Source organism: Myxine glutinosa, chromosome 1, assembly GCF_964187855.1.
Source record: "Myxine glutinosa chromosome 1, kmMyxGlut1.1, whole genome shotgun sequence".
Lineage (NCBI taxonomy): Eukaryota > Metazoa > Chordata > Myxini > Myxiniformes > Myxinidae > Myxine > Myxine glutinosa.
The window spans coordinates 194,058,413-194,083,537 of record NC_136261.1 but is presented as its reverse complement, the minus strand read 5'-3'; the positions used below and the strand labels follow the sequence as shown (position 1 = coordinate 194,083,537).

The window sequence follows — 25,125 nt, the reverse complement described above, 5'->3', positions numbered from 1 at the left end:
ATCGTTCTATATATTTTCAGTTCAGTGAATCAGAATACACCCCGGCTGTTTCGATCCTCCGAATATCCGCTACCGTAGTGCCACTCAGATCTTCGTGTCAGCAAAGCTTTACAGTATTAATATTTGTCAGGGAATGGGAGATAAAGCTTAAATTTTCGGGAATCCGAGTTATTAATATTATAGCTTTTGACTTGTTTTTACAGCGTGGTATATATAGAGCTTCGCGGCTTGGAAGACCCCGCACTTTTGGGCATATAAAGAAGAAGAAGAGGCATCTATACACTTCTCGGAACTTGTTTCCACGTAACGATGTGAAGAAGCAACGCAGGAGGATTAGCATTTATCACGTGATCATTTTTTGTTTCCCCTCCCAATGCTTATGACTTATGAGTAACGCGATCTGGCGAGGTGTGGTTTTTGCAGAAGCTTTTGATTGAGAAAGGTGAACGATCTATGATGGCGAAAATTCAGACCATAGCCAATCTGGTGAGATGATCTGACTTCGGTTTTGTGACAGTTTTGTGTTTAAGCGGGTAAGACGCTTAAATATTTGGTTATGTTTATGTTCTTACGTCAATCGTCCATCAAAATGAACAAAAATCTTTGTAACCCACAATGTTTAATTCTAAAGGATATTTCTAAAGTGTTCTAAAAGATAATTCTAAAAGATTCTATAGGGTAATTCCAAAAGGTAAATTATATATATATATATATATATATATATATATATATATATATATATAATTATTGTTGTTGCTCTTTAACAACCACTATTATCCCACCTTGTGGGGTTGGCCAGGGGAAGCTTGGGCCAAGTCTTTCACGAACCAGCTTTGCCAGGCCTGACATTCGACTAGTTAGGGCAGGAATTTGGAATTTTGTCCATGGTGCCGGCGATACTCGCCTACTCTTTGTGAATGACACTACGGGATCTTTGACGTCCACCAACCCATGCTGGTAAATGGGATTCCCAGTTTAATGTCCATGCGAGCGACAGCACACACATTGAGGAATCACCCTGCCTGGAAAACACTTTGATGACAGTTGAAAGCAGGCTTGGGATTTGAGCCCAGGCTAGACAGCTTAGAGGCGAGCGTGCATACCTCTACGCCATCCTGTCAGCCAATATATATATATTTTATTTAACAAACAGGAATAAATTCCTGCATGGGGCAAGTGTGAAAAAATTCTGACTCAACCCGGGACTCAAACCCAAGGACCTCATCACGTACGCGTTGACAGCCCACTGAGCTATTGAGTCTTTGGTCAGCATATATATATATATTATTTTCTTTGTATACCAAGTCGACGCTCGTGTAAGAGCTAACAGATAGAACATGTAACAAAGGGTGTGGGCGACAAGAGGAAGAGGAGAGAGGGAAGCAAAACACCAGTGGAGAACAGGGACATCAGGAGATCTGTGGAAGAGAGAGAGCTGGGGTGGGGTACACGGGATAAACAAGATGGACACTACAAAGACTTTCAGCAAAGAAAACGGAATTTGAAGGAGGTGAATTAATGGGGGTAGAAAAGATCAAGGTTTTGGATGGGGGAAGATATGAGATGGTGGTGAACAGCTGTTTTGAAGACCTGGAGGGAGGAGTGGGATTTAGGAGAGCGAGGGAGTTTTCATTGCTGAAGTTTGTCTTTGTTTGCCTGAATACATTTTATTCAGTCTTCTTGCCACAAAATATTAACATTAATATGGCAATCGGTGACTGAGTGTCACTGTCAGTATTCTCTTTTCATAACATTACGAACTAGAATGGCACTCAATAGAGTGCACACCTCTGCCAGGCTGAACAGTTTGTTTTGTATTCCACTGATCTGGATCCAATCGGATCTGGATCAGGACCTGAACCAAAATACAATTTGCTTGTTCTTGTCACATATTCAACTCATCCACCTAGTTTTGTCATAATCTGTTGACAACTTTTTGAAATATCATGCCATACATTGTGTTAGTCCGATCACTCAATGCTGATTAATCACTTAATAATAAATAAAAATCTCGTATCTGGATCCGTATTCGTATCTTCACCAAAACTTAGACAAAATTAAAAAATCAGGCAGAATTGGTGAGTACGTGCGTGAATGAATAAAGAAGGTGAGTTATTTATACTTTAACAAAGGACAATGTACAGACAAGCCAAGTCATGTTTTGTTTTGTTGTGGTATTTTTTCTTTCCCCAGTCTCACGCTCTGTCAGCCACACAAGTTGATTTCACGGGTTTGTCCGCATTCCAGAAGAAGCCCGGAGGTTTTTGGCACTTTTTGCGATCCAACATTTAAAATTGCAAACGTTTGCTAAAATTCTTTCGGAACTTTGTGCTTTCTGTGACAGTGATTACCATGAAGTTATCAGGTATGTCAGTGTTCAATGGTTTAGCTGACAAAACGCGAGCAGTGTATCGCTAGAACCTTGCAACTATACAGTTCTCTACAAAGCTATTTCAAATCTGAACATGTATCACAAGCAAGATTCAGGAAGCTGCTTGCTGTGTTTGAAGATCACATGACTGAAGTACACTTGTTTTTATACTTGTCAGTGCTTCCTACGTTCACTTGCATCAATCTCCTTCTGCAGAGGGAGGACCCCAGTAAGTACCTGCTGGCTGATGCGGTTAGTCTTCATAAAGCTGCTTCATAAGTTTGATACAATGGATGCCATCAAACAGGGAGATCTCACAAAGGGGGACTGAGAATAAAGTATCAAAACTACAAAGACTCTAAACTACAGTTGTAACAGCAACAAAGGAGAGGCTGAAAAACTTATTTGATAGTGACATTTGTGTTGCTGATGAAAGGAAGTTATACAAATAAGTGACAACATATTGCGTGAAAGCTGCTTCTCAGGCCTTAGAAATTGCCTTTGGACTATCCTGTCCTGGACAATGCAAGATTTTTGAATTTTGAATCCTCTTTATCTTTTTGCTGATGACTCCACCCTCTTCCGCTCCATATCTCAACCCTCAGATCGGCAGGCAGTGGCCTCTTCACGCTCTGCAGACCTGGATAAAATCATAAACTGGTCAAACAAGTGCAACATGTCTTTCAATCCTGACAAATCTCACACGCTCACTATGTCTCTCTAAAAAGACTGTCTGGACAACCCTCCCATCTATTTTCTCAACAATCCTCTCGAATAAGTTCTGTCACTCAAGCTCTAGGGTCTCACGATGTGCTATGATATTTCCTGGGAAAACCACATTTCCAAGCTGGCCTCCAAAGCCATTTGCCGATTGGGCATCTTCCGTTGTGCAAAGTCCTTTCTGGGCACTTCTGAGCTCCTCACCACATACAAAGTTTTCATCTGCAGCTTGATGGAGTGCTGCTCTCCCCTCTGGGCTGGTGCTCCTGCCTCACACCTAGCTCGACTTCACTCTGTAGAAACCAAAGCTTTTAGAATCATTGGTATCTCTATCTGTGCAGTGTCCCCCAAATATTCCTCCAGGACGCACAAGATCTGCAAACAGCCATCTTCTGGTGAAACTGCCAAAATCAAGACTCTCTGCTCAACTTCACTCTTTCATTCCTCTTTTTCCCCGCCTCTGGAACGAACTCGCACACTCTCTTCAATCCCACTCATCCCTACAGGTCTTCAAAACAGCTGTTCACCACCATCTCTTATCTTCCCCCATCCAAAACCTTGATCTTTTCTACCCCCATAAATCCACCCCAACCCCATCTCCTTCAAATTTCGTTTTCTTTCCTGAAAGTCCTTGCAGTGTCCATCTTATCCCGTGTACCCCACCCCAGCCCTCTCCCTTCCACAGATCTCCCCAATTTTTTCTGTTCTCTACTGTTGTGCTTCCCTCTCTCCCCCTCTTGTCTCCCGCTCCCTTTATTATACCTTTTATGTGTGTTCCTGTTTATGTTTTTGTGTTTTATGTGTTAGCTCTTATATGAGCCCTGACTTTGTACACAACAAAAAAAAAAAAAAGAGAAGGAACAGAGAACACTGAATATTTAACTCTTTGGAATTTTTCTGCACAAAGTACTGAGTTGCTTCTGTTTACACCTACACAAAGGAATAATCTGCAAAAAGGAATTTGTGGATTACCAACAGAATAAGACACCAAGCCATTCACGTCTTCATGTAAATGGTACACTGTCAGCAATTATACAGATTTCTTGGGTAAAATGCCAGGGGCATAGAAATGGCCCCTTTATATAAGGGCATGTGCCATGTGGCAAAGTCTAGAAAGAAATGGACATTCCATCGCTTGCAGAAAATGTCAAACAATACAAAATAAGGGGCATTCAAAAAAATCTCGTGTGCATGCGGGACTATCATTGTGTTCTGAGGAGAAACCAAGTAATGCTCTGGAAAAGTTCATATAAAGGAGCGCCAATTTCATTCATACAGCTGCATGAAGAAGTAAATGTATTGTTATGTCGGTGGGGTAGGGGGATACATCGATTTAGGTAGATCTGCCTTGGTAGGTACTCCGATGTCGCGAAGAGGAAGAATCATTTCGATGTACGTAAGTCAGGGACATATCTAGCCCGGTTTGTCGATTTAAGGTGTATCTTCATCCCCATTACGAGGAATGGGGCATGTTAAGTAGTTCTAGTGTTTATGCTAATTCTCCGGTGTGTCGTCCCCTCTGTGATCATTCCGGTGTACCTTATGGCAACCCATCACATACATTAGCTAGGCCCAATAGAGTACCACATTCATTAAATTCCCCCCGCCGCCACAATGACTTACGGACGAACAGACCGGAAGCGGCTGCACACAACGCTGGCATGGTGAGCAAACATCGAATAGGCAGGCCGAAAGCCACGCCCATGAGAACTCGTGATTGACAGGGGGGAGGGGCGGGTTGGAAGCAGGTCGCTGATTGGAGAGTGGGGAAGATGAAGGACGTGCCACACTGGCCACCGACAATGACGTGCCACACGATGACGTAACACCAAAGGCGTGAGACACTCGGCCAATCAGTGCGGAGGGCACGAAACACTACCAACAAGCGACGCGCTCATTGGAGGAGAAGCGCCGGGACGTGAGGAAGGTGCGAAAGGCCACAAAGAAGCGACGCACTGATTGGGAGAGAGAGAGAGAGCTGACGTCGGGCAACGAGCGATAAAACGACTCGCTCGCTGGCATTTTAGGGCCTCTCGTTGTTGGATTCCATCCTGCCCGGATCTCTCTCCCCTTCTCTCCCATTTGGACCTCTTCCCTTCTTGCTTTTTCGTTCCGTTTGGACTTTCGCGGTGGATGTTGGAAAGACAGTGGGGCACCAACGATCATCCTCCCCTGGTGTTCTGGCTCCTGGTGCCTGCGTGCGAGTGCTGTGTGGCATGGGACAGACCATGCAGCGAGACCGGTGCTCGCGCCAATGCCCGAGCGGTTTGTGCCAGCCGGGTCTGTGGTCGGACGACGAGCTCGGAAGCCGACGATTCCTGACAGATGCTACACCACCAGAAAGATAAGCCGCACCACACACGGACACGACGATTGCTTTATTTATCCTTTCCATTTGTCGTGTCATGTCGTTGAAGTCAGTGTGGGGGCACTCCATTAGAGGGGTTTAGTTCTTCCGGCGCGTTTTTTTGTTCTCAGGTTCCGTTAATAAATATTCCTTTTGTACATTTTACATCCGTGTTGGGTTGAATTGATTTTCAGGTTGAAGACGCATGCGCGCGTGAAGGTAAGTCGGCATCTTCCCCAAAACCCCCCTGCTCGCGTATCGTCCGCCACCAATTGGAAACTCCTCAAAGTAAGCTCGATTAGCCATCCGTGGACGCTCTGTCTTAATAGAGCCATCCACAGGACAGTATTTTTTGGCCAGATGTCGGGCGTCCCTTCAGATGAACTTTTCTAGTGCCTTACTTGGTTTCTCCTCAGAACACAAGGGTAATCCAGCATGCACACGAGATTTTTTGAATGCTCCTTATTTTGTATTCTTTGGCATTTTCTGCAAGCGTGGAATGTCCTTTCTTTGCTATACTTTCCCACATTGCACATACCCTTATATAAAGGGGCCTTTTCTTGCCGTGGCATTTTACCTAAGATACATTTTAAATACGAAAAAAATGCACTTGTTCATCATACAATACTTTATACAAGACGATATAAAAGACTTTAAAAAGTAAGGGAAATTTTTTTTCAACCCAGATGGGATTTGAACCCACAATCCCCAGCTTGGGAGTCTGATGCTTTATCCATTAAGCCATTGGGCCAGCACATTAGATTTGTGTAATAATATTTTGAAGACTTATAAAGTGTGTATATTCTGTATTTACATATATTTATACATATTTGTCTAAGTATATATATATATATATATATATATATATATATATATATATATATATATATATGTATATGTATATGTATATGTATATGTATATGTATATATATATATATATATGTATATATATATATATGTATATGTATATATATATATATATATGTATATATATATATATATATATGTATGTATATATATATATATATGTATATGTATATGTATATATATATATATATGTATATATGTATGTATATATATATATATATATATGTATATATATATATATATGTATATATATATATATGTATATACTATATATATATGTATATACTATATATATACATATGTATATATATATATATATATATATATTTAATTTTAAAGCAAAAACTGTAGCACTTAGGTGGAATTTGTTTTGAAAGCTATTAACTAGACCTATTGGCCGATGTATATTCCAATTTTCAGCTAGTTTCAATATATAGTCCTTGAGATATGAGCGCCAACACATTTTAGGTGGACGGACAGACTCCAACATGATTTCGAGGGTTTTATAAATAAAAATGAAGAATGCAAAAATGGACGTTGCTAAAATGTGTAACGTATTGTTACGTTTGTGGGGGGGTAGGCAATACCTTAGTCCAGGTAGAATTGCATACGTAGTGTGCTCTGACTGTCGTGAAGAAGAAGAAACCCCATGTAATAAGTAGGAAATTTGTGTAGACTGCATGTCGTGGAAGAGCGTGTCTTCGTTCCCATCACGAGGGGTGGGGTTTGTTAACTAGCGAGGGATTATGGGTCATTAATCCCCTGTATGTAATGGCCTCTGTTATTTTTCCTCTGTTCCTTGTGACACCAACAGCATACACACATAGTAAGACAGCGCCCATTTATGACACTTAATAAAGACCAACAGGAAACAGGACATTGAGAACTACCGCAGATAACATCGACCTGGTGAGCACACGTGCACAAAAGGTCCGTGGGGCCACGCCCCGAAGAGCAGTGATTGGTCCAGGATTGATTGGCGCAAAAGACTGGTAAGAAGGGACTATGGGATTGGTGGAGATGTCGTTGGATGACGTCAGAGCCTCGACTATAAAGGAGCACTCTGGCTGACATTTTCTTCCTCTCTTGAGTAAAGGACATTCCTTGAGACCATGATTTTCTCTTCCCCTTGATTTCCTCGCATGTTCTGCGTTGGATGACGAGCGGTCATCTCCCTGACATTTTGCGCTCTTGGCTTCATCCTCTCCTCTTGATTTCTGCTCTCCTCTTCTTCGTCCTCTCAAGTCCTGGCTTTGACGACGAACGGTCGTGTCCCGACATTGCTCCTCTTCATCTTCTCGTGGCTGGCTCGCATCGTCTGTCTTTGGTGTTGGTGAACGAGATCGTGAGGACAAGCGCGACTGGAGGAACGAGCTGCACGCCAAGGCCTGTTCCCTTCGCGCATGAAGCCAGGAGTGAGTGGACCGCGCGGCGAGGCCAAGTTCACGCCCACCAGAGTGCAGCCTGTGGTTATCGCGCGCAAGGACGCGGGGCTCGGGACGATTCCTGACGAGGTTCAAGAGCCGATTAGAGCTAAGTGCCACAAATCACACATTTATTTTCAAGTTATTTTCGCCATTGTTTGTATTTGAGTCTGTGGGGGGCGCTCCATAGGAATTTAGTTTTATCGTGCATTCTTTGTTACCGGCATTTTCTTTCATAAAGCTGGTATTTTTGTGCATTTTAATCCTGTGTCATTTGAGTTGATTAATTATCCAGGTGCGAAGATGTCAGGTGGAAGCCGCCCAGGTGAGTTTGTCATCCTCCTTTCCTTCACGTGTAAAGAATACCGTTATTTTTGGATTTAACCCCTTGGAGTGAAGCTCGTTTGGTCATCCGTGTCGCCCTGCGGTGTTCACTACAGGGTAGTCACATGACAATATTACCTCAACGTACAAAGCATTAACTTCTGAAATTTGCGGCCAATTTCGTCCAGTAGAAGCTGAGAAATGTGTTTTCAGTCCCAATGTTAAAGCTGCATACAGAGAAACGATCCATTGTATAATGCCACAAATCATGTCGTGGAAGAGCGTGTCTTCGTTCCCATCACGAGGGGTGGGGTTTGTTAACTAGCGAGGGATTATGGGTCATTAATCCCCTGTATGTAATGGCTTCTGTTATTTTTCCTCTGTTCCTTGTGACACCAAGTGACACCAAGGACACACCTTGGTGTGACACCAAGAACTCATACATTTAGTGTGTAAAAGGAGAGGCGCTTTATGCCTCCCTTTGATAACACAGGCCAGCAAGGTTTTGTGTGTTTTATGGGAACCTCCAAAGGAAGTGTTGAAATCTGCAAAGGAGTTATATTTGCATGTACTAGAAGTAGATAAGATATCATTATTCGTCGTTGTACACTATCTTGTTTTCATCAAATCTAACCCAAACGCTTGACATCCTATGTGGGCCGACAAAACCACTGTACTATATTTCCTGAGTTCTTTACTATGCCTGATAGACTGATAAAGGTTAATTATTATAAATACATCGGTTGTCTTCCAAAGACGTTACATTTGATCACATTTATTATAAGGCAAGATAATAATCAGTTTCTTGTTAAAAAATGTGAGAAACACCATGATGTTTGGTAAATTCTTTAACACATCGAATATTTTGTATACCTGACTGGAGGGGAAAAGCACTGCATTGGTGTGATTTAGTGCCTCATACCAGCTGAGATTACATCAAAAGAGAACACATACTCATAAATCATTCAGGTAGGGCCGAACCACACCCGTTAAGGCTCGGATTTCGCTCACGCACACCACTGTGCCTTCATTAAAGCATGGCCACGTCTTCAGTAATCCTACCCTTCTTCCCACCCATGGTGGACAGAATCCCGTGAAAAGATTAATTGAGGGTCCAAAATATTTTGTTTGTTTGTGTCCCTCCTCTCCCCCACTCCCACTTCAAGCAAGCGACATTGTGTCAAAAGATGCTTTTTTGAACATGTGAATTCTCCTTGTTATATATATATAATATATTAGATGGCCCACTGCAGCTAGCGCCTGAAGATCTACTCACTTTAATTTAACCACTCAGTAACCCCTTCTTCATTCCCCTCAAAGCCTTCATCGACTCCCACTTATTCTCCTTTTCCCACTGCCTTCTTTACACCTTCCATACTTCCACTCCACCTAATCACTCACTCACTTCCCTCAATCCCTTTATTCACTCGCATTTATATCCCTTGTCTCACTACCTTTTCTACCCTTTCAGTCCTGAGCACAAGCTGCACTTTTAAGCTAATTCAGTTCAGCGGTGCAAGGGTGCATATAAGTCAAACAAATACCCCGAATAATCATGATAATTTCCAATGTCTGTAGTTTTCATGCAGAGAATCGACATATTTTATTGCACTATGACTTGTAAAAGCAAATGCCACCAGGAATATCGCTACTCGATACACTTGCACCATTCAACCTTGAGAAATAGGGTTAATTACGAACAAAAACCTTCATTCATTACACAAATTACTCATCCTTTATTTAGGCGGTGTTTTGGCCAGATCACTGCCTCAATCGCTCCTGGAAAATAAAATACCTGGCTTACGTAAATGCCGCAAAAACATGCTTACTGCTTATGTGCATATATAATTATTTATGGTTATATACAAGGCCGGTGTTTCAGACGCTTACATAAAAGGACACGGAGCCTGTGTTGGTTCAAGTAAGCCATGTTGCATATCCTGCACATCCGGCCCGGAGTTAACTCCAGAGATGCATGTGCACTGCATTTCAATGCCATAGTCATCCACTAGGCGGTGTTATGAAACAAACTAACACCCTTAACATCTTCCCTTTTAACATTGCTGATATCTTATGATGCAATTTGTTGTACTGCCATTTTGGACAGAGATGTAAACAGATAACACAACAATTAAAGTACAGTTTTGGAAAATGTTACCTCTCGGTAAGCACAATTTCAGAATCCCGTGTCCCAAGATCCGTGAATCATACCCGTGTCCAAAGGAAGGGGTTCAGTTTGGCATTTAAAATATGAAATAGGCAGAGCCTAGAAACGAATGAAACCCATTAGAATTACCCTTTATAATCCATTAGAATTACCCGATAGAATTACCCTTTACAACCCATTATAAATACCCTTTAGAATAATCCTTTAGAATTATCCTTTGGAATTCTTCTTTGGAATCACCCTTTGGAATCGCCATTTAGAACCCCTTGGAATTAAACACTGTGGGTTACAAAGGTCCTTCTTCATTTATGAAGGTTGGATGGAAAAAAGGCCAAATATTGATGCGGCTTATCCGCTTAAATATGTATATGCATATTTTATATATGACTGGACGGGATATATATGTATATATATGTATGTATACAAACATACATACATATATATACAGTCACGTGAAAAAGTAACTTTTTCAACATATTTCAACATCCATCTATTTGATCTTCATTTCAACAATATTGACAGATAAAGGTGATATAATATAACAAATATCATTAAACATTTACATTTTGTAGTCCATTGTATAATTTAAATAAACATAAATGCAAATTTCGCATGTGGAAAAAGTAAGTACACTCCTACATTTATCACTACTTCAAATACCTAAAATTAGAATCAGGTGCACCAGCTCAGGTGCAAATGATTAGAACATCGTTAGAGAGGATCTTGGAGGAACCTGTCTTATTTAAACCTCAGACATTTAGTTTGGTTTGCTCTTTGTTGTTGAAGTGTGCGGCGTCACCATGCCTAGATCAAAAGAGCTCTCTGAGGCCTTCAGAAAGAAGGTTATAGATGCCTACGAGTCTGGGAAGTGATTTGAAAAGATCTCCAAACAATTTGAAATCAATCATTCGACTGTCCGGAAGATCATCTACAAGTGGAGAAGATTCCAAACAACTGCCAACTTGTTCAGGCCAGGCCTGGCTTACGTAAATATCTCTCGGTAAGAAGGCAGGAGGCAGGAGCACCAGCACGTTCAGCCCCAGACCAGACCGCAAGATGCTGAAAGAAGACTCTAAGAACCCCAGAATGTCATCACGGGACCGACAGGTAGCTCTTGCCACTGTGGATGTCAAAGTGCACGAGTCTACCATTAGAAAGAGGCTGCACAAATTTGATCTACATGGGAGGTGTGCCAGGAGGAAACCTTTGCTGTCCAGCAAGACCATCAGGGTAAGACTGTAAAGTTCGCCAATTAACACCTAGGCAAAGACCAGCACTTTTTATTTTTTTTTTCCTTTTTTTGTATACAAGATCGAGGCTCGTGAAACAGCTAACATTAATCACACAAAAAGTCAAACCAACACACAAAACACAAAAAACAAGGGGAGCGGCAGAGAAGATGGGGAGAGAGGGGGAAGGACACAAACACAACATTTGAGAGCAGGGACATCGGGAGAAATGTGGGGGGGGGAGGGCTTGGGGGGATGTGGGAGAGGTATAAAACATATGAACACTGCAAGGACTCTGGGGTGAATTAGCGGGGGAAGAAAAGATCAAGGTTTTGGATGGGGGAAGATTAGAGATGGTGGTGAACAGCAGTTTTAAAGACCTGGAGGGAGGAGTGGGGTTGAAGGGAGTGGGGGAGTTTGTTCCAGAGTCGAGAGAAAAGGGGAATGAAAGAGTGAAGGTGAACAGAGAGCCTAGATTTTGGCAGTTTAACCACAAGAGGGTTGCTGGCAGATCTTGTGCGACCTGAAGGAATATTGGGGGGACAGAGCATAGAGAGAGCTGGGGGAGCAAGGCTGGAGAGGAGTCGGGTGAAGACAGAAAGACCACCAACCTGCCTGCGGTGAGTGAGTGAAAGGCCCTCTGAGTTAACTTCATCGCAGGAGATTCCAATGATTCTGAAAGCTTTGGCCTCAACAGCGTGAAGCCGAGCTAGCAGTGAGGCAGCAGCACCAGCCCAGAGGGGGGGAACAGTATTCCATTGAGCTGCGGATGAAAGCCTTGTATGTGGTGAGGAGCTCAGGTGTGCCAAGGAAGGACTTCACACGACGGAGGATGCCCAGTTGGCAACTGGCTTTGGAGGCCAGCTTGGAAATGTGGTTTTCCCAAGAAAGATCATGGCAGATAGTGAGACCCAAAAGCTTGAGCGACAGAACTTCTTGGAGAGGATTGTTGAGAAAGTAGATGGGAGGGTTTTCCAGTTGGTCCTTTCGGAGAGACATTGTAAGAGTGTGAGATTTGTCAGGATTGAAAGACATGTTCCACTTGTTTGACCAGTCTGTGATTTTCCAGGTCTGCAGAGAGTGAGGAGGCTGCACAGCGCCGATCTGAGTGATGAGGAATGGAGCGGCAGATAGTGGAGTCATCAGCAAAGAGATAGAGAGGATTTTCCAGAGAGTCGGAGAGATCATTGAGGAAGACCAGAAATAGCACAGGGCCCAGAACACTACCTTGGGGGAACTCCAGCCAGAACAGGAAGAGGAGATGAGAGAAATCCATTCAGGGCCACACGTTGCCTACGACCAGAGAGGATGTCCGCAAGTCATGAGTGGAGATTTCCATGGATACCATAGGAGAAGCGTTTGGTGAGCAGAGCTGGGTGCCAGACCGTATCGAAGGCACGTGATATGTCAAGTGAGACAGCTCTGATTTCCTGTTTGGCATTGAGGACCTCCATCCATTGTTGAGACAGCAGAAGCAACATGTCCAGAGTAGAATGACCTGGTCTGAATCCAAATAGATGATCAGAGATCAAGCCATTGGAGAAGAGGAAGGATTTGATATCCGAAGCAATAATGGATTCCATGACTTTGCTGATAATTGGAAGCAGGCTGATTGGTCTGTAGTTGCAAGGATCTGTTTTTGCACCTTTTTGTGTAAAGCGGTAATGTTTGCTGATTTCCAAGATGCTGGCAGATGACCTTGAGCAAAAGAGAGGGTGAAAAGAACAGAGAGAGGATTTTAGGACCCGTGGGCTGATGCCGTCTGGTCCAGTTGCAGAATCAGAGTCGAGGTTTGATAAAAAAAAACTTCTCCACCTTATCAGGAGAGAAGGACACAAAGTCCAGGAGCAGTTGGGTTCGACTGGGAAAGGTGGGAACAGAGAGACTTGGGTTTGGGACACAAGATTTTGAGGCAAACACAGAGTTGAGGCATTCGGCTTTGTCATGTGCGGTGTCAACTGTGTAGCCATTTGAGGTAAGGGAGGGGTTGGAGGGGGAACAAACACCAGAAACGAATTTGACCAGACGCCACGAGGATTGGGAGGAAGGAGACAGGTTTGAGAGTTCAATCTTGAGTGTGGAGAGATAGTGCTTCCTCGCACTCCTGAGGGTAGACACACACCTGTTTCGAGCTTGGTGGAAGGAACTGAGATTGCCTTCAGTTGGATTTGCCTTCCAAGAGGCACAGGCAAGTTGTTTCAGTGCAACTACCTCACCACACGATTCAGTGTACCATGGACGGGAGGAAGGGTAAGAAAACTGAAGACGAGATGGGATAAATCTGTGCATGAGAGAGAGCAGTTTGCTTTGGAAGAATATCCAGGAAGAATTGATGTCAGAGGCAGTAGAGATGGGAGACCAGTCCAGGTGATTGATGGCTGCTTGCAGCCCCGTGCCATTTTTGGGACGAATAGATTTGGTGAGCAAGTCGAAAGCAACCTTTTGAAGAAGAAGAAGAAGAAAAGGTGTTATAATATACGACAGAATACTGAACTTGAGGGGAATGTTTAAACATTTTAAAGTTTAACAGTGAAAACTATCTGGGGAAATGGGGGAGAAACACGTGGTCGAAGAACGAAAGAACGAATAAGAACGAATAAGAACGAATAAGAATGAATAAACGAATGAGAACAACGAATAAGAACAGAGATGGAAATGTTTTTTTCTTTTGTTTGTTTGTTTTTTTTTGAGTTGAGACTTTAAACAAGGAAGTAGGCTATGGGGTGAAAAGACTGGGAAAAACAGAGAACAAAAGTTATTGGAGCACAAACGATGGACCGCTGAGATTAAAACAAAGCCTCAAGGTTGGACACTGTACAAGGCCTCAAAAGACACGACACGAATTAACACGATTTTCTATACAGGTATGAAAGATTTACACCGAGAATCTTCCTCTGGACACACTATACGTACACACACCATAAAATAAATACAGTTATAACGAAAATACAAATGGGAACAATTACTTAACTTCGATTTCAATGGAGAGCGTGGACAGCTGCGAATAAACGAAACCTCACCGGCAAGACCGGAAGCGGAAGTCTCAAGACTTCTGTTAAGCAGATCACGTCCGGTTTGTCAGAAGCAACCTGTATGGAGAGATCAGTTAGGTTTGAACGAAGGCCCCGGATGTTTGAGGTCCATACCGTTAATGAAGAGGAAGGGGGAGCATCGGATACAGAACAGGGGGGAGGAGGGGTAGGGTAAGATGTGGAAGAGGTGGAAGAGGTAGGGAGAGCTGTTGAAGGTGTGTCAGAGATTTCAGAATAGCTCGGAGAAAGGGAAGGATGGGGCGGACAAAAGGTTTGATGGTGATTGGGTGAGGCACAATGAGGTGTTATTTGAGGAGGGGGAAGAGCGAGGCAGTTCGAGTTGAAGAGGAAATTGAAAGGAGCCTTCTAAATAGGAAGAAAAACAGCGTGTTGTAATATACGACTGAATAAAACATTCCAGGGGAAAGTTTAAACATATTTAAACAGAACCGTGAAAACAGAACCGTGAAGAACAATCTTATATTCACAAAAATACCAATGGGGAGAGGCAGCCTAGAGGGATGACCACGAGTCACTTGAACAGGGCAAAAGGTGCATGGCAAGGGGATAATGGGGGCGGGGCGAGACAGCGCACATGGACAGAGGTGCACGGTGGGACGAAAGCACACGAGGAGAAAGGGAAATAAAAAAATTTTTTTTTTTTTTTTTTTTAACTGGTGGGGGTGGGTGTTACAACGTTAGACAAAGAGTAGATGTTCCTGTCCCACCCGGGCGCGAGGGCCTCCCAAAGGTTGAACGCCGACAAATTCGTCTGGCATGGCCTCCAGAAGGCCGTCCGCTGCTGGACCAGGACGTGCCTCGCGTGCCAGCGCGCGAAGGTGCACCGGCACACCCAGGCCCCATTGGCCCCGTTCACGGTGCCGGAACGAAGGTTCGACCACGTACACGTGGACCTGGTGGGACCTCTGCCCCCCTCGCGGGGTTTCACCCATGTCCTGACAATGGTGGACCGCACCACCCGGTGGCCGGAGGCCGTGCCTTTGGCGGCGACGACGGCAGCGGAAGTCGCACAGGCGTTCATCGCCACCTGGGTCGCCCGGTTCGGCGCCCCCTCGGACATCTCGTCCAACCGTGGCCCCCAGTTCACCTCGGAGCTCTGGGGGGCGGTCGCGCAGGGGCTCGGGGTCCAGCTGCACTGACCCACGGCCTACCACCCCCAGGCCAATGGCCTGTGCGAGCGGTTCCACCGCTCGTTGAAGGCCGCGCTCCGGGCCACCCTCCGCGATGGCGGCTGGGTCGACAGGCTCCCCTGGGTCCTGCTGGGCCTCCGGATGGCGCCCAAGGACGACCTGCGCACATCTGCGGCGGAGTTGGTCTTCGGACAACCGCTGCGGGTGCCGGGCGAGTTCCTCCCCAACCCCACGGCACCATGGTCCGCGGCACAGGAGCGCTACGCGCTGCAGGAGACAGCCCGGAGGTTCGTCCCGGTGCGGACGGCGCACCACGGGCACCCACCTACGCACGTCGCCCTGGAGCTTCGCACCGCGGAGTACGTCTTCGTCCGGCACGACACCCACCGGACACCACTGCGGCCCCCGTACGACGGGCCTTTCCGCGTGCTGGAGACCGGGGTGAAACAATTCACCTTGGACATCGGCGGTACTCCCGACCGCATCTCGGTGGATCGCCTCAAACTGGCCCACCTCGACGTGGACCACCCACAGCCGGTGGCTCGGCCCTCACGTCAGGGCCGCCCCCCTGTGGGCGGACCCCCGGCACCACCCAGGCCCGCCGGCACGCCGCCACCGGTCCTGCACCCATCCCGGGTGCAGCCGGAGGCATCCCAGCTGGCATCCCTGCACCCCGGAAGCCGCCGGTCGCCAGAGGGCGCTTCGGCCGGGTCATCCGTTTGCGCCGCAAACTGGCCCTCCAGGTGCGTGGGAATTCTGGGGGGGGGGGGGGGGGGCGTGTGGCGGACACGAAAGCTCACTGGCATGAGGGCATCATTCCACGCACCAAGTGGGCTGCGGCCATGCCCGAGGGGTAGGCGTGGCCGCGGGATATGCACCGGGAGCGCAGCCCGGAGCGCTCCAGTGCTGCAGTTGAGCTCTTATAATAAAGACTCTTAAACTTACCACGTTGTCCGCTTCCTTCTTGTTATACAAGTAAGCGCGTGTAGCACCGCGCTTCAATGCCATCTTTGTGCAAGTTATCAGTAGATCACTTCAAACTGCCTTGAAGTACACATGATCAGGAAGGACATTTTAGCTTCACTGTTGAATTGAAAAGTTTAAAATGCTTGTGTTTGAATTCACTTGCCTTTGCATGAACAGGACTGAAAGATCTCGATCTACAAACGTCATCACGATTTACTTCATATCACTAATGCTTTGTCCATAGGGATTGAGTTTGGTGTCGTGTTGAAACTTGTGATCTTGTGTTTTAACAGGGCCAGTTTCAAAAGCTGATCGCTGAATCTGGAGCCAAGTTGGTGGTTGTTAAGTTTACTGCAAGGTGGTCTGGCCCATGCCGAATGATACATCCCAAATATGAGGTAAATAGAAAATCATTTTATGGTTCTTATATTCTGTTGTTATGGTGGTTTCTGAAGAAGGAACAGTCAACTGCACGAGTAAGATGGTGGAATTGGATACAGGTCTTGCACATGGAAGACTTTCCACACTTATCTTTAACATTAAATACGAGCAAATACCACCCGTCACTTCGCTGATGGGAATACGAAAGATAGGGGAGAGAGCGACGCCCTGCTTACACGATGCTATACACTCCAGGAAGGATGGGCTTGAGGATGGGGTGTGAGCAAGAGAAAGAATGAGAGGGAGAGTGAGGAGGAGGGGAGAGAAGAGGAGGGGGAAAGAGAGAAAGAGGAGTGATGGGGTAATGAAGAGGGGGAGAGAGAGGGAGAGAGCAAAGGGGAAGCCATCGCTTTGCTGACTGGAATATGAAGACAGAGGAGGGAGGTAGTGGGGGAGTGGGAGGGGGGGGGCGACAAAAAGGGAGAGAAAGGTGATGGGGAAGGGGGAGTTAGCAAAGAGAATGATATGTCAAGCTTTTTTGACCACACACACACACAGACACACACACACACACACACACACACACACACACACACCAGTGTTCCAATATAGCTGCAGAATAATAAACGAGCCCCAATCAGAAATCAACAAGTTCGACATCAAAACAAGAAAACTCCCTACCATCCACAAAATGTTTTACAAAAACCAGTGCATCCCAAGAATGTACCTGCCAAGACGAGATGGAGGGAGAGTCCTGATGGAACTCAACCAGGTGCACAGAGCGACGAGTGTAGGACTAGCCGAGAATGTGAAATGCTCAACAGAATATCGGATGCAATTTGTCAACAAACATGAACACAACAAACCTGAAAAAGTATCCCTAACTTACCTTGCAAATAATTTCCAAAAACAGGTGCGAATAGAAGATGCCGCACAGGAAAATGAAACAGCAACAAATACAGCCCCAACAATTGCAAAACAGACAAAATAAATACATAAAAAGAAATATCAAGCAATATACACCAATAACTGGGAGAATGAGAAAAGAGCAGGAAAATACAAAAAGGAATTGGACAGAGTGGAGATAGACAAAGAAGGCTCATTGGAAAGGCTAAGAAGAGGTCAGCTCAACTGGGACGGCGAATGAATCGTAATAAATACCAAGATCAAAGACACTACACCAATATATTTAAAAAGATGGCGGGACTGAGCCAGACGGACAAGTGTAGATTCTGCAGGACAGAAACAGGAAGTACGAGTCACCTGCTCTCGGGATGCAAAAAACTATTATCAGAAGAACTTTACACACAACGGCACAACAAAGTATGCAAAGTGATTCATTGGCATATCTGCAAAAATTAAAACATCCTTGTACCAGAAAACTCATGGAAACACGAACCAAGGGCAATCATTGAAAATGAGGACGTCATGCTCACGTACGACCTGATGATTCCATCGAGTGTGAACAAAGCATTGCATCGAACATTGTACTCAGGAACTCAGGTCGGTATCAGTGATAATTGTAGCAACAGAAATGATGAAGAGAATGACATAGATCTGAGACTTTGAAAACCATCCCCGGGAATATTACCACAAATGAACTACAGCTGGATGCAATCCGGGGTTCGGTGATGATCCTGAAAAAAGAGCTTGGAACAAAACTCTGAAAAAGTTGAACATCTTGGTCCATGAACTGTGATTCCTTACCAAAGAGGAGGTGGATACTTTGGGTCCTGGGAAAACTCGGTTCCACCTCCTGAAACCCGCAAATGGAGATAACAACCAACGAGACACACACACACACACACACACACACACACACACACACACACACACACACACACACACACACACACACACACACACACACACACACACACTACACCACCGATTTATGAACTGGTTATATGTTTGTAAGTTGAATGGTTCACAACTTGAAAATTGCCTTCCCTTTCCTTTCCCACACCCCTCAACTATACGGCATTTAGGCTCGTGGAAAAGATGAAACATAGAACGGATACAGACAAAAAAAATTAAATGAACAGAAAGAGGAGGAAACACCGAAGAGCAGGAAAGAGTGACAAAATATAGTGGAGGGTGACATGGAGAAATAGGGATGTGGACCACAATTGGAACCCAGACCAGACACAACTTGGAGTCGATTGTGCGGCAGGACTCCCAGTTTAACGTCCATCCTAAGGACGGCACACACATTAATGAACAACAAAATTAAAACAAATTGCACACACGTGGAGTAAAACAAAAAAGATTTTTATTGTTCATGCTGTTAAATAGCAAGGAATGCGGGACTCTGATATCCATGCCGTAGTTGTGAGAGCTGATAGTGCATGCAGCAGCTGGCAGCCAACGTGTTATCCAGACCAGTTCAACAACAGTTTTTAAACGTGAGTTTGTTGTTGTCTGAAGTGGATCATTCCGTTTGAAGAAACATTGCAGCTTCCAATCAACAGCCATGTTGTCGACCCTGATGGAGATCAATAATACTTGAATCGTCATTTTTATGATACTTCGGATGGTGGTTCAATGTAGAGGGTTGAAAGTTAGATAGATTTTGGAAATCTATACATACTATAAGAGAGGTGTGTGTGTGTGTGTGTGTGTGTGTGTGTGTGTGTTTGTGTGTGTGTGTGTGTGTGTGTGTGTGTGTGTGTGTGTGTGTGTGTCACCATTTTTCTCGGGGATGGGTGAACGGATCTTGTCTTCTTCAAACTTTCAGGGGTTCACACCCTTGGTAGTCGGGAAGCAGGAATACCACAGCAAGATGTTCCAAGACGTTTCAAATACCACAGGAACACCATTGAATTATTTAAATATTTACCATTATTCGCTTGTTTTGACCGATCCAAGTTAGGATGTTCTTTAAGATAACTTCAAGCAAAAGCCTCTCTAAAAATAGACTCCATTCGATATTTCTACTGACAGTAAAGCAGAAAGGGCATGGAGGCAGAAAAGGCAGAGCATGAAAGTTATAAGGCAGCCAAGAAGGCTGCAAAGAAAGAGGTAGCAAAGGCGCAGGAGGCATGTAGGAAAATGTTCGGAGAACGCTTGGATTTGGAAGAGGGTCAGAGAGCGGTATTCAGGATTGCAAAGCAGATAGCGAAAGAGAGGTGTGATGTGATGGGGGTGAGTTGCTTTAAGGATGAAGTGGGACAAATCGTTGTGGACACAGATGGAATTAAAGGAAGATGGAAAAGATATATGGAAATGCTGTTGAATACAGAGAATGAATGGGATGGCAACATAGAGAGTAACCCAGTTTTAGGACCGGCAGAGAAGATAACTGAGAAGGAAGTTGAGGAAGCGATAAAAACAATGAAGAGCAGAAAAGCGGGAGGGCCGACTGGAGTTGTGGGAGATATGTTGAAGGCAGCGGGAAATTGGGGTGTGAAGAGAATGACAGAGATCTGTATTCTGGTGGTGAAAGAAGGCCGCATTCCAGTGGATTGGGAACTGAGTACCCTCGGCCCTCTATACAAGAGGAAGGTGACCCTCTCGACTGTGGCTCGTATTGAGCGATAAAGTTATTGCAGCATGGAATGAAGGTATTGGAAAGGGTGTTGGAGAGGGGGATAAAAGGAAGAAAGTGAAGATCGACGAAATGCAGTTTGGATTTATGCCAGGAAGAGGAAGGACAGACGCGCTTTTTCTTGTAAGGCAGTTGCAGGAGAGGTACATGAAGAAGAAGAAGAAGTTGTTTCTTGGGATTGTTGATCTGGAGAAAGCATTCGATAGGGTTCCACGCGAAGTAGTGACATGGGCAATGAGGAAGTTAGGAGTGGAGGAATGGTTGATCAGAGTAGTGATGGCAATGTACGAAAGAGCACGCACAGCTGTAAGGACGAAGGACGGGAACAGTGGTGAGTTTGAGGTGAAGGTGGGAGTGCATCAGGGGTCGGTACTAAGTCCACTACTATTTGTAGCTGTGATGGAGTTGCTGGCTCGGAACATAAAGGAGGGTTTACCGTGGGAGTTGTTGTATGCAGATGATCTGGTGTTGGTTGCAGAACGTATGGATGGACTGAAGGAGAAGATGAACAAGTGGAAGGAATGTATGGAGACAAAAGGTCTGAAGGTGAATATCGGAAAAACAAAGTTGATGGCAAGTGGTAAAGTATGTGGTGAGATGGAAAGAACTGGGAAGTGGCCATGTGCTGTGTGCAGGAAGGGTGTCGGAGTGAACTCCATTCAATGTACAATGTGCGCTGAGTGGGATCATCAAAAATGTCGTGGTTTGAGAGGGTCATTAACCAGTGTGGCAGCTACATTCAAGTGTAAGGTGTGCACAGAGGGAGCTGCAGATGGAGGAAATGTTGAGTTGGATCTTGGAGACGGCGTGAAGCTGGAAGTTGTGAAAACATTTTGCTACCTCGGAGACATGCTGAATGGAGAAGGTGGATCAGACTCTGCAACGGTTGCTGGAGTGAGATGTGCATGGAAGAAGTTTCGGGAACTGAGTGGCATGCTGGCAAGGAGGGGAGTGTCGTTGAAGCTGAAGGGAAAGGTGTATGCTGCAATTTGCTGCATGTGTGAGAAGTGTTATGATGTATGGGAGCGAGACATGGGTAATGAACGGAGAGCAGCAACAAAGGGTGGAAATGCGAATGGTTCGGTGGATGTGTGGAGTATCGTTGAGAGAGAGGAAGACAAATGATGAACTGCGAAAGATGATGGGAATAGAGCCTGTGATTGATGCTGTGAAGAGAAACAGGTTGAGATGGTTTGGTCATGTGTTGAGGAAGGATGTAAGTGACTGGTTGAGAAGAGTGATGGAAATGAATGTAGAAGGAAGTAGAGGACGGGAAAGACCGAGGAAGACTTGGCTGAAGATGGTGGAAGTAGAAATGCGGGCAAGGGAGTTAACAAGGGGAGATGCAGAAAATAGGGCAAAATTGAGAAGATTGTCATGGGGACCGCAAGGCTAACCCCCGCTCCAGCAGGGAAAATGGCCTTAAAATGCCTGTTGTGTTTTGTTGTAGTAAAGCAGATGTGTTGTTGTAGCTAATGCAGTATTGATTCACACCCCATTTACATTCACATGAGGCCCAGGAAAAAATCCATGTATAACCCATGCAAATTCCATGTCTGGCCTTTGTGGGCTAGCCCACAAAAATCCCATGCCTTGCCCACATGGGGTAGCCCACAAACAGCCCATTCCCTGTCCTCATGGGGTAGCCCATAAAAAGAGCATGCCCATCCCACATGGGGTATCCCACAAAAAGCCCATGCCCTGCCCACATGGTCTAGCTCATGAAAATCCCACATCCGTCCCAGGTGGGCTAACCCAGTTGGAGCTCCGGGTGGTGCATATGGACAAATCCAGCTGGGGCCTATGTGGAGCACACACTTGGGACCCACAAGATAGCCCACATTGGACCCATATGGCCCCCAGCTGGACATGCTGGCTGGGTATACACACACACACACACACACACACATCTCGTTTTTTCATTTCTGTTCCTTACAATTCTATCCCTCTCTTTCACACACACACACACACACACACACACACACACACACACACACACACACACACACACACACACACACACACACACACACACACACACACACACTTAATTAATTGTACAGTATCGGTTGTTCCTAAACTTAAATAATTTAAAGGATTGTTGTAAATGATGTTAATTTTACAACATCCCATATTCAACTTTATTTAAATTGTGAACCTCAAACATAGTTTCTCCATCTAAAGCAAGAACGTTAACCCGTAAGCAACTGACTAGTTTCCCGACTGCATGGATCATCAGCTGGGCACCGTTCTTCCTCGAGGTTTCAATCCTTTCAGCCCAGGACCTCTCCAAACGGCGGATCCACAACCTCGATCATGGATCCACATCAATTGATGGTAAATCAGTGGATCCACAACCTCAGTTGCGTCCAGGCAGTCAGTCAACCCATCAATGCAACATCACTTATCCCAACTTTACTTGCAATAGGATTTAATGTGTTATCATATATTTATAACTTTCCTTACACACTCTATAATATGATAATATCATTAAATCATTCACATCTTACCCTTAAATACATCAATCGACCAAACAGCATGACCACACCACCTACCTCTCGATCAAACTCTATTTCGAATGTCAAACTGTCATTTATAACGGTTTTTGGCATGCTGCCATATCCTAGCAACCACTGATTCTTAGCAACATTGATTTGTAGTATATTTAATTATTATATTGTACTGTATTTACATAAAGATCTCATGAATAATATTTTTACTATTCGTATTGTATTTCACTAATTCGATTTGGTGTCGTTTTGTGATTTTAAAGAAAACTTGTTTTAATCTACCAACTGTAGCTCCCTGAGCTAACATACACACACACACACACACACACACACACACACACATATATATATAGCCATATTGTCAGACGGAAGCCAAACAGTTCAATCTTGGTGTCATCAGACCACAGAATCTTGTTTCTCACAGTCAGAGTCCTTTAGCTGCTTTTTTGCAAACTCCAAGCCGGCTTTCATGTGTCTTTCACTGAGGAGAGGCTTCCGTCTGGCCACTCTGCCATAAAGCCCAGATCGGTGGAGTGTTGCAGTTATGGTTGTCCTTCTGGAAGTTTCTCCCATCTCCACACAGGATCTCTAGAGCTCAGCCAGAGTGACCATCGGGTTCTTGGTCACCTCTCTTACCAAGGCCCTTCTCCCCCGATTGCTCAGTTTGGCCGGGCGGCCAGCTCCAGGAAGAGTCCTGGTTGTTCCAAACTTCTTCCAATTAAGAATTATGGAGGCCACTGTGCTCTTGGGAACCTTCAATGCAGCTGAATTTTTTTTGTAGGCTCCCCCAGATCTGTGCCTTGACACAATCCTGTCTTTGAGCTCTGCAGGCAGTTCCTTCGACCTCATGGCTTGGTTTTTGCTCTGATATGCATTTTCAGCTGTGAGACCTTATATGGACAGACAGGTGTGTGCCTTTCCAAATCATGTCCAATCAATTTAATTTACCACAGGTGGACTCCAATCAAGGTGTAGAAACATCTCAAAGATGATCAAGATAAATGGGAGGCACCTGAGCTAAATTTCAAGTGTCATAGCAAAGGGTATGAATACTTATGTCAATGTGATATTTCAGTTTTTTCTTTTTAATTAATTTGCAAAACTTTCTAAAATCCTGTTTTCTCTTTGTCATTATGGGGTATTGAGTGTAGATTGATGAGGGAAAAAATGAATTTAAACGATTTCAGCATGAGGCTGCAACATAAGAAAATGTGAAAAAAGTGAAGGGGTATGAATACTGTTATGAATTTGGGGTAGGGGAATATCTAGATCCAGGTAGATCCGCATAGGTAGGTGCTCGACTGTCATGATAGGGAATCTAGATGTAATAAGTTCTGTAGCCCGAATGGCGAAATAAGCTTGTATCTTTGTCCCCGCTACGAGGGGGCGGGGCATGCTAATTAGTACAGGGATTATGGGTAAAATTCCCTTGTGTGTCGTTCCCTCCGTGAGCTTCCCAGTGTCCCTTATGGCAATACATACCATAGACATTAGATAGGCCCATTAGCACACCACACATTAAATAATTCCCCACCACCACAATGACTTTGGAAGAACCAACAAGCAATAGCCACGCCCAGGAGAATGTGTGATTGGTTGGGGTAAGAAGCTGGCCACTGATTGGTGAAAGGAAGGTCTAAGGAAGCGGCACACTGATTGGCCACCGACCGTTGACACCTCAGCCAATCAGTGCAGAAGGTGCGAACATTCGGCCAAGCAGTGCGGAAGGCGCAAAACGACTACTTAGAAGCAGGTCGCTGATTGGAGGACAAGCGCCGGTGACGTAAGAAGGCACGAAAGACCACCAAGAAATGAGGCACTGAATGGGAGAGAGGAGGGCTGACATCAAACCGCGAGTGACAAAACAACTCGTTCGCCGGCATTTTGGGCTCTTGGCTCTCTCTTCGCTGGCTGGCTCTTCGCGATCTCTTCCCTCGCACTCTTCCCTTCGCTTCTCTTCCCTTGGCCTCTTGCTCCTGACTGTCCCTTCGCGCTGGGCTTTCTCTTGCTTCGGACCTGTTGGAGGAACGAGCAGTTCGAAAGACGGTGGAGAGAAGGAACGCTGTCGATTCTCTGCCTTGCATTGGTG

The 25,125-nt window shown here is 45.0% G+C and overlaps 1 protein-coding gene across 1 annotated transcript in view; it reads left to right on the top strand.

Annotated features, from left to right (window-relative positions):
• The first annotated feature begins 256 nt into the window (after positions 1-256).
• Positions 257-25,125, top strand: part of LOC137432528 (thioredoxin-like) — a 55,378-nt gene continuing 30,509 nt past the window's right edge. The window contains exons 1-2 of the mRNA XM_078781886.1: positions 257-486; positions 16,892-16,996. Of these exons, the coding sequence (XP_078638012.1) occupies positions 454-486; positions 16,892-16,996 (138 nt within the window). The 5' untranslated portion in view covers positions 257-453. The remainder of the gene's footprint in view (positions 487-16,891; positions 16,997-25,125) is intronic.